General features: G+C 45.1%; 2 protein-coding genes across 11 annotated transcripts; one reads left to right on the top strand and one right to left on the bottom strand.

The window, feature by feature from the left end:
- The first annotated feature begins 26 nt into the window (after positions 1-26).
- On the top strand, positions 27-5611 carry tm9sf1 (transmembrane 9 superfamily member 1). 10 transcript variants are annotated; one of them, XM_029755648.1, is made up of 10 exons: positions 27-212; positions 347-423; positions 797-1017; positions 1329-1460; positions 1570-1692; positions 1799-2151; positions 2882-3036; positions 3523-3708; positions 4078-4351; positions 4772-5611. In XM_029755648.1, exons 3-10 carry the CDS (start codon positions 802-804, stop codon positions 5163-5165), a joined length of 1833 nt encoding a protein of 610 aa, XP_029611508.1. In that variant the 5' UTR covers positions 27-212; positions 347-423; positions 797-801; the 3' UTR covers positions 5166-5611. The 10 variants fall into 10 exon arrangements, with proteins under 10 accessions (XP_029611508.1, XP_029611502.1, XP_029611507.1 ...); XM_029755642.1 differs by having other exon boundaries at positions 347-428; XM_029755647.1 differs by having other exon boundaries at positions 27-286; positions 362-423.
- Positions 5612-6976: 1365 nt separating this feature from the next.
- LOC115195279 (nanog homeobox) lies at positions 6977-9150 on the bottom strand. Its single transcript, XM_029755047.1, has 4 exons — positions 8766-9150; positions 7989-8347; positions 7772-7888; positions 6977-7325 (listed from the first exon to the last, which is right to left on the bottom strand). Exons 1-4 carry the CDS (start codon positions 9148-9150, stop codon positions 7029-7031), a joined length of 1158 nt encoding a protein of 385 aa, XP_029610907.1. The 3' UTR covers positions 6977-7028.
- Between the last annotated feature and the right edge of the window lie 674 nt (positions 9151-9824).

Genomic DNA, 9824 nt, shown 5'->3' with positions numbered 1-9824 from the left:
CGGTCGAGAGAAATATCATGAATTTAAACAGTAATCAGAGGAGACACAACGACAATTACTATGCACAAACTAAATAATTATATTGATCATATTTTATTTAGATAGTAAAATATAAGAGATTTGAAGATAGGTACCGTGGAGGTGTGTTTATGCTTCTTCCCACCGCCCACTCCGGAAAAGTCAGCCATCGTTAGCTATTTTTATTTTTTAAGGTGACGTGGAGTCGGTCCCTACTTCATCCCGATTCATGTGTCTTTAAAAGTACGACACATATCTGGATTTCTAGGTAATCGAAGTAGCAAAATTGAAACTAACTGGAATATTAAAAATGTGTATCAATATTTAGATTCAATCCTAGCAGGACATCGCTGAGGAGGCGAGTATTCTTGGGCCTGGAATCTGAGGAATCCAGCGGGCAGACAGGTTTGGTACGATATGTTCTAGAGCTAGCGAGATGCACGGTACGATAGCTAGTTCCTCGATGTAGCTAGAGGACCTTTTTTTTATAGATGAAAGCAAGTAATTCTGTATGTTTATTCAACTGTAATAACGTAGCTAGTAGAGTCAACACTGACTACGTACAGACTCTTTACAGAGTTTACTCTTGCAATGCACTATCGATGTGTTGTTGTTTCACAGGTAGCCAGGGACAGTCGCTATCTAGGTGATGGCTGTTGTTGATATAGCAAAGTGATGTTATATCGACATGATGCAATGGTTTGCTCTCACTGAATATGCTTCTAGGCTTTTTGACAATTGACCTGTTCAATTATTGGAATCTATTCATTTTCAACAGGGCCCATGATGGCTGAAATTGAACATCCTAACCAGCAAGGAGTCTGCCGGATGATAGGTTATTGCATCTTGGTCCTGTGTCTCGTGCCACATATAACATGGGCTACAGTGAGCTACAAGCAAGGGGATCCTGTAACATTATATGTCAACAAAGTTGGTCCTTACCATAACCCCCAGGAAACGTATCATTACTACACGTTGCCTGTTTGCAGGCCTAAAGAGGTCAGTGAATACATGTGAATATCATAGGAGGTTGGTGGGACCTTAATTGGGGAGAACAGGCTTGTGGTAATGGCTGGAGCTGAGTAAGTGGAACGGTATCAAGTACATCAAACATATTTTCCATGTGTTAGATGCCATTCCGTTCCAGCCATTATGAGTTGTTCTCCCCTAAGCAGCATCCACTGGTACATATGCAAATATGTGACTAATGAATTATGCTTGTAGGGCTCTACAGATGCATGTTAGTAGTGTGTGTGTGTATAATAATTATATTAAGACTTGGCATACCATGAGAAAAAATTTTTCCCCAGGTGCACCACAAGTCCCTTAGTCTAGGAGAAGTACTTGATGGGGATCGGATGGCAGAGTCCCTGTATGAAATCAAATTCAGAGAGAATACAGAGAAGAAGTTACTCTGCCAGCTAACCCTCACAGAGAAAGAGGTATTTGCATTCAGACAAAATACGCAGAACTTCACAGTACATTGCATCATGGAAAGGTGTAACTAAACCTAGTTGGTGATGTTTTTCCTTTATTGCTCCTTTCATGTAGGTGGACCAACTCCGAGAGGCCATAGAGGAGCTGTATTACTTTGAGTTTGTCCTGGATGACATTCCCATCTGGGGCTTTGTAGGGTACATGGAGGAGAGTGGCTTCCTGCCACATAGTCATAAGGTGGGTTAGTCTGACTCCCTTCAGTTCTCTCTCCCTCATGGCAAAACCCAAATATATGTCTACCTGCATTGTGTGTCTGTCTGTCTGTGTGGGTGTGTGTATATAGGTGGGGCTGTGGACACACCTGGACTTCAACATTGAGTACAACGGCAACTCTGTGATCTTCGCCAACGTCTCCGTGAAGGACTCTAAGCCAGTGCCCCTGGAGGAGGGTGGCGCCGGGCACGGGGCGGTGGGGACGGGCGGTGGGCTGGCACTGTCCTTCACCTACAGCGTGCACTGGTTCGAGAGCCCTCTGACCCACGCCCGGCGGGCCGAGAGGCTGAGGGACTACTCGTTCTTCCCCAAGACCCTAGAGATCCACTGGCTCTCTATTATCAACTCCCTGGTGCTGGTGGTACTGCTGCTGGGCTTCGTCATCATCATCCTCATGAGGGTCCTCAAGAATGACTTTGCCAGGTGACCAATGAGGGGACGGAGTGAGGAGGTTTAAACATTAATGATGTTCTGTTTTGGGGCCTCCCGAGTGGCGCAGTGGTCTAAGGCACTGCAGTGCTAGCTGTGCCACTAGAGATTCTGGGTTTGAGTCCGGGCTCTGTCACAGCCGGCCGCGACCGGGAGACCCATGGGGCAGCGCACAATTGGCCCAGCGTCGTCCGGGTTAGGGGAGGGTTTGGCCTGCAGGGATGTCCTTGTCCCATCGCGCACTAGTGACTCCTGTGGGCGTCCGGGCGCAATGCAGGCTGACACGGTCGCCAGGTGTACAGTGTTTCCTCCGACACATTGGTGCCGTTGGCTTCCAGGTTAAGTGGAAATTGTGTCAAGAAGCAGTGCGGCTTGGTTGGGTTGTGTTTCGGAGGACGCACGGCTCTCGACCGTCGCCTCTCCCGAGTCTGTACGGGAGTTGCAGCGATGAGACAAGACTGTAACTACTAATTGGATACCACGAAATTGGGGAGAAAACAGAAAATAAAATTAAAAAATATATATTTTTAAAAGGATGTTCTGTTTTACTGAAGAGCTCACATTGATATTATTGGCATGTAAGAGTTTGGGTATAATTAGAGTAGGTCTATTTGTGGCTATATATTATGTTTTATTGGGATTATGTGTGGAAATTGTAGCTAAATTGTGTGGGAATGACATTCCCATATCTCAAGATCTTTCTCTCTTCTGGTTGTTCCTGTAGGTACAACGTTGAGGAGGAGGGCGGCTGTGATGATCTGGACCAAGGGGATAATGGCTGGAAGATCATCCACACAGATGTCTTTAGGTTCCCCCCTTATAAAAGCCTGCTGTGTGCCGTGTTGGGAGTGGGGGCTCAGTTTCTAACCCTGGCCACAGGTAACCATCAACACACTGGTTTAACACTCAGAACACATGAATTCAATCTTACAATTACTGCTGATCTGATCAGCATGGACACACGCATAACTTGGATGTGAACACCTACCTACATGTACAAATGACCTCGACTAACCTGTACCCCCGCACATTGACTCGGTACCGGTACCCTCTGTATATAGCCTCCTTATTGTTATGTAATTTTCTTGTTGTTTTTTATTTATTTTTTTTACTTTAGTTTATTTAGTAAATATTTGTTTAACTATTTCTTGAAGTGCAATGTTGGTCTAAGGGTTTGTAAGTAAGCAATTCACGGTAAGGTCTACGCCTGTTGCATTCGGGGCATGTGACAAATACAATGTGATTTAATGTACATGGACCATGCCTGTGACAAAGTAGTCTGTAGAAATTAAGAACTGTGCTTATCACTACAGGCTCCTTCCCCCAAGCTCTCCCATTTGACCTCTGTGTCTCTGGTTGCTGTAGGGATCATCGTCATGGCGCTGCTGGGAATGTTTAACGTGCATCGCCATGGTGCTATCAACTCGGCGGCCATCATGCTGTACGCGTTGACGAGCTGCGTGTCAGGATACTGCTCCTGTAGCTTCTACACACAGATACATGGCCAGCGCTGGGTCTGGAATATCATTCTCACCTCTTCGCTCTTCTCAGGTGAGCGGACAGATTTGGTCTTCTGAATCACGTCATACATATCGTAAATCTTCTATATATATATTGTCCGTGTCATTTGTTTTTGACAATTCTGGTTGAGTTTCAATTACAATAAAACTCTGAACATCTAAAGTTTACACTGTATTCGTTTTTAGGCAGGATGTGTGTCGAACTGTTGAGTTTCAATTACCATAAATCTTCTCTCTTCTCTCCATCTCTGCTTGAACCGGACTTTCTCCTCTATTTCCCCTCCCTTTCTTCCTTCCTCCACTCTCCTTCCTTCCCTCTCTCCACCCATCTCACCTTGTTACCCACCCTCTTCCTACTTCCTTGATTCCCTCCTCTAACCATCCTCCCTCAACCCCACAGCTCCCCTGTTCCTGACTTGGAGTGTGGTGAACTCAGTCCACTGGTGGAGCGGCTCCACCCAGGCCCTGCCTGCCTCAACAGTGCTGCTGCTGCTGGGGGCCTGGGTCCTGGTGGGATTCCCCCTCACTGTCATCGGGGGCATTGTGGGCAAGAACCGTGCAGGAAACTTCCAGGCCCCCTGTCGCACACGCAACATCGCCCGCCAGATCCCCACACAGCCCTGGTACAAGCACACGGCTGTACACATGGCCATTGGGGGCTTCCTGCCTTTCAGGTGTGTGTAACAAGATCAATATAACAGAGAGCTTCTCTCTGGGTTTGGTAATGGAGTCCTGTTGCTGAGTCATGAGTGAGCGCTTTTCCTCGTCTGTTAAACAGCTGTCACTCTGGAGTCTATAACCTTCTGTGGCAATGACCCATTGTGTATAAAACCAATCGATCACATTTCATTTGTGGTCGTGCCTTTTAGTAGCTGTCATGTGACAGAACATAAACCAGAAATAGAGTGCATCTGTAACGTTAGTGTGTATATCCTACTCCTGTCTTATGATTCAGTTCTCTCCCTCCATGTCAGGGCAATCTATTTGTGATTGTTTTCAGCAGCGAGCTTAAAGTAATCTGAACGTTGAACACCCAGACATAAATTGTGTGTATATTGTCTAGCCTACTCCTGACCCTAACCTCTCTCCCTCAGTGCCATCTCAGTGGAGCTGTACTACATCTTCGCCACCGTGTGGGGACGAGAGCATTACACCCTGTACGGCATCCTCCTCTGCGTGTTCGCCATCCTCCTCTCGGTGGGCGCCTGCATCTCGGTGGCGCTCACCTACTTCCTGCTGTCGGGCGAGGACTACCGCTGGTGGTGGCGCAGTGTGCTGAGCACAGGTTCCACGGGCCTCTTCATCTTCGTCTACTCAGTCTTTTACTACCGCAATCGTTCGAGTATGAGCGGCCTGGTGCAGAGCGCAGAGTTCTTTGGTTACTCTCTCCTCACAGCACTGGTCTTTTCCCTCATGCTGGGTACTGTCTCCTTCTGGGCCTCGCTGGTCTTTATTCGCTACATCTACCGCAGCCTCAAGATGGACTAAGGGAATGTACAGCCGATTACATAACAGCCCAGTTTGAATGTCTGTGTCCTTTCATTTAGTCGATTTGATTGGTTGGGGAAAAGTATTTTCTTAACCAATCACATGGTTGCCACAAGGAAGTGAAGGAGGATGCATTTGGACATAGGAATGGGTCAGTGTATATGCCTCATGGGGTGGGGGAACCCAGGGGCCGTGTAGAAATATGAAAGACTGCCATGGAGGTTGAGTAAGGCAATTGGAGTTAGGTGAAAGGGTATCTATAAAGGGATGAATGTGTCCTTTGAGTGTGTTGTGTGCAATGTGTTGCAGTTTAGCATCAGCCTCTGGCAGAAGGATCAGCTCTTGCATAAGTGATGGGAGAAATTGTGTACTAGTCACCATCCACTGATTTTGGTTCTGGTGTAAATATACAATCTTTTCAATAAAGACATCTTTTTATTACAACCTATTCACTTTGAGCTAGCACAAGATAGTTCCAGGCCTACTCAGTGATTTAATTAAGTTTTATTCACAGGGGGCTGCTGAGGGGAGAACGGCTCACACTGGCCAACATTTGGAAGCCATGTTTGATGCAATTGATAATGAGCATGTCCTCCCAATTATGGTGCCACCAACCAGAGCCTAGCATCCTGGCTAAGGAATGCACTTGTACAGAAACAGCAGGTAGCGAAGCTATTCCAGCACACACAAGGCTACTTAAATGAGAGCTTGGGAATATACACAAGCTAAAAAAAAGTGTGGAAATTCTGTTTCTGATACTACAATTGTATGATTAGTTAAAAAGGTGTGCAGAGGTGAAGCTACATAAACTAAGTATTTTTAATGAACATTTGCCCTGTTAAGACATGGTTTATTTGTGCACCAAGTCATTCTTTCCCCATGAAAGAGTGACAACATTAGTAACAGATTACATTTATTACCATAAACCAGAATCAAAGCAGTCAGTGTTGAGTTATGTACATATTTACACCAGGTAGGTTGCTGGGTTCATCTAACAACGCCTTCAAAGAAAACCACCACCCCCCCCAAAAAAAACAAAAAAAACACAAGTTAAAATCTACCAATAAACCATTTGCCCAAAAATGTCACGAGTACATCACCCAAGATAACAAGTAAATCCCACAATTTTATTACAGGTTGACTATGCAACAATAGGGTTAATTATACAACTAGTACTCATTTAAAAAAATAACAAGTGACACTGGCAGTGTTCTATAGGCACAAAGTAGAAAAAACATTAAGCTGGGAGGTAGTAATTGAAATCTGTCGAGACAACCAGTTATTGTACATGGCAATGCATTTTCCCCATTTTGGGCCTAGTGAACAAAACCCTGACATGGAGGGGAAGGCATCACCACACACACTGTACAACAAGGTCATAAAACATGGCAATAATGTTAAGAGCATCCAATAGGATACAAATCTGTTGTGGCATGGACCAACAAACATTCAGTAGGAACATGTGTAACATCTAGTAGTGCCTTGCACAGATCACTTCATCAAGTAGGCTAGTGAGGGAATAAAAGCGTGCCACTTCCAGCATAGACACAGCAAAGCTTCGTCAGAGTAGTATCAAAAAGCAGAATGTCAAAACAGCAACGATAATAAATACACAGATAAGAACTTTGGAAGGTATAAAACAAACTTCAGATTTTTTTTAAAGAATATGAAGGGATACAATTTCTCAAGTGGGGCCAGCGAATGGTTAAAATGGATTGATAAGATTAGCCAACACCTCGTCACGAAATAGAGAAGTGTCTGAATCTTAATTGTAATAATCATTCAAAACGTGAAAAAATGTAATACCTTGACAAACCAGTGAATTTACCACCGAGACCACTAACATGTTACTTCTGTTATTGGCTAGACTTGTGCAACAGTCATGTGGATGGGGCTCATGACTTTCCAGTCATCACTGTTGCTGCTAGTATGGTGGTTTACACTGACCGTGCTGTAGCCATTGGGGTATTCATGGGTCACAGCTGGAGGCAGGGGCCAGATGCCCAGGGGCCTTGCAGGGGGCTGGGGGGGTGAGGATGGCCGAGGGTACCCAACAGCATAGTAAGGCAGGTTCTGTTGAGGACTCTTCCTTAACATGGTCTCTCGAAACTGTTGAGCAATGGTGTGGTCCTGGATCTGTGCTTGGGGTTCACCCTGAAACTAAAAAAAACAAAACAGATGGTGGTTAATATCACTAAAGGTCAAAAGCACATCTGTGCGTAGTGATGTATCATCCTGCCTTTAAGACATTGTCCAGACTAGGGACAGGTCTCCATTGTGGACGAGTCACTCTATGTCCAAGCCTATTGCCACTCTGTTACTGACCAACAGGATGCACAAGCTAGACAACTGGTTGAGCAATATATACTGTAAGTGTAGTATTGCAAAACAATTGTCAAATACCTTAATTGGGTAAGGAAACTTACTATTGGACAGGGTTACCGAGCACCCACTCTCTGCAGGGTTGGCAGAAAGTGGATGTTTGCAGTTAAGGGTTAACATATTTTCACCCCAACTCCCGTTTCCCCTGAAAAACAGATGCTGACAGTGCTCATGCATCTTTATTCACCTGCTACATTAAGTTAGAGCACTACAATTGTGCTCACCTGAGGGCGCTGTGGCATGTTGGGGTAGCCAGGGTTGGGGTACCCAGGTGGTGCCCAGCTGTCGTCTTTCTGGTGCCTCTTCAGTTTCATCCTGCGATTCTGGAACCATGTTTTTACCTGTAAGAACACATTGGGCAACAGAAACAAATACCAGCTATGATTTGATACATTTGTGAAGTGCAGGTTGTTCTTAACACAGTGAGTAGCCTTAACTCACCTGTTTGTAAGTTAGCCCAGTCAGTCCAGACAGGGTCTTCATCTCAGCAGGGGTGAGGTACTTCTGCATGTTAAACCTATGAGTAAGGGCACCCATTTGGCCTGTTGAGAAAGCAGTTCGAGCTTTTTGTTTAGGGATATTCTTGTCCACTTTCTCTAGGGAAGATGGGGGCAATGACTGCAGGGTGCAGTCCTCACTCCCCATAACTTGTAGAGTTCTAAACTCCTCTGGAGGAGAACTGGAGACATGCTCACTGCCATTTGGGCTTCCACTGGCTGTCTCCAACTCATTTCTCACCCAGGTGGTATGGTTGGCTTGAGAATTGTGCGCCTCTCGGTCGTTCGCAAAACTCAAAGAATCTGAGTGAGGAAAGGAGAAAAGTATGTACACTTACTGGTATGTGAAGTCAGTTTTTTGCTTGATTACTTTAAATTCTCACGTGCAAACGTGGTTGTGCCATTGTCCACGCAATCTGACCAAGAGTAAACCCTTGCGCCAGTGGTCACTTTTAGCGGTTCATAACAAATAACCAGTAAGACGGCGTTGGATATACAAACACACATGGGCTTCGTTTGAGAGGGAGATCGTCACTTTAGCCCGAGACCCATCAAATACAGTGCAATAACTACCATTATGTCTACGATACCGCCCGTTACATTGACAAACTAGTTACCTCGAGTACAGTAGGACGCATTTACACGGATAGAGACTTACTCGGTGATCACAAAACAAGAACTAGCTAATGTTAGCTACATACTTGTAACAGTAGTTATTTACCTGGTGAGGTGTGGGTCTCTGAGTCGCTCTGAGTGTCACTACTTGGCCGCTCGGTCTCCGTTTGCGGATCATGCGGAGCCCGGTTGTTGGAAATGAAAAGGCGGCCACTCTGGGTATGACTGTGAGGGTCACCAAGACATGCCACAGAACCCGGGTATTGGCCATTGCTCGTGCCAGCATTGTTTTGTTCGGGAGTCCAGGATGGTGATTGATGCTGTGGCTGCGCTTGCGAGTAGTAGCTGGCGCTGACCCCAGGGTTGTATGTGGCCTCTGTCCAGCTGGAGAAGTTAGGATGATTTTGCTCAGCCCCTGGTTGGTACACGAGACCATAGGCAAAACGGTGGTAGGATGGGTTGAAGCTCACTGGTAGCTTCCAGTCTGCCATATTTTTCACTAACGTTAGTAGGCCTATGTGAACAAGAACCGTCCAAACAAATTGTCACGCAGTTTCATAAAGATTGAAAACCACAAAACCACCCTTCCAGAAGCTCGAAAGTTCCTTGGTATGCTGTTTATAGGTGAATGTGTGTGGGTGTGGGTCAAGGTCGCAGCCAATCAGTCTTTCATTCAGGTGTCTGAGGCCGCGCCCCTGGAAGGGTCCATTCATTATTTCCATTATACACACATTTTGAACTAAATAGTAATTTGTACAAGCAAATTAGTTTCGACAGAAAGATGCTAAAAAGTATTTGGCAGAAACAGTTTAATGAATGGTTGATTTATTTTGGTGCAATTCATTCCTCTTTATCGGATATCCATAAAATGATCACCATTTAGATTTTAAAAGATTGAACTAGCTAATTGCAGAGTGCACACTTAATAGCTAGTTATTTATAATATCATTGCCAGTGCCACTGTGAGTTCCCAAATTTGATTGATCAAATGTATCCTTTCTTCACCTTGAAAAGACCACATTTGATTAAATGTGGTAATGAAGTTTAATGGTTAGGGTGTTGTGCTCAGTCTCCTAATCTCATATTTTAATTTAAATAGGCCCATAACGTTTTAAGACATTTTTATTGTCAACTCTTGAATTGAACCACTGGGCACACACTGGTT

The sequence above is a fragment of the Salmo trutta genome, chromosome 6, assembly GCF_901001165.1.
Source record: "Salmo trutta chromosome 6, fSalTru1.1, whole genome shotgun sequence".
Classification (NCBI taxonomy): Eukaryota; Metazoa; Chordata; class Actinopteri; order Salmoniformes; family Salmonidae; genus Salmo; species Salmo trutta.
This window is presented reverse-complemented; position numbering and strand designations above follow the sequence as displayed.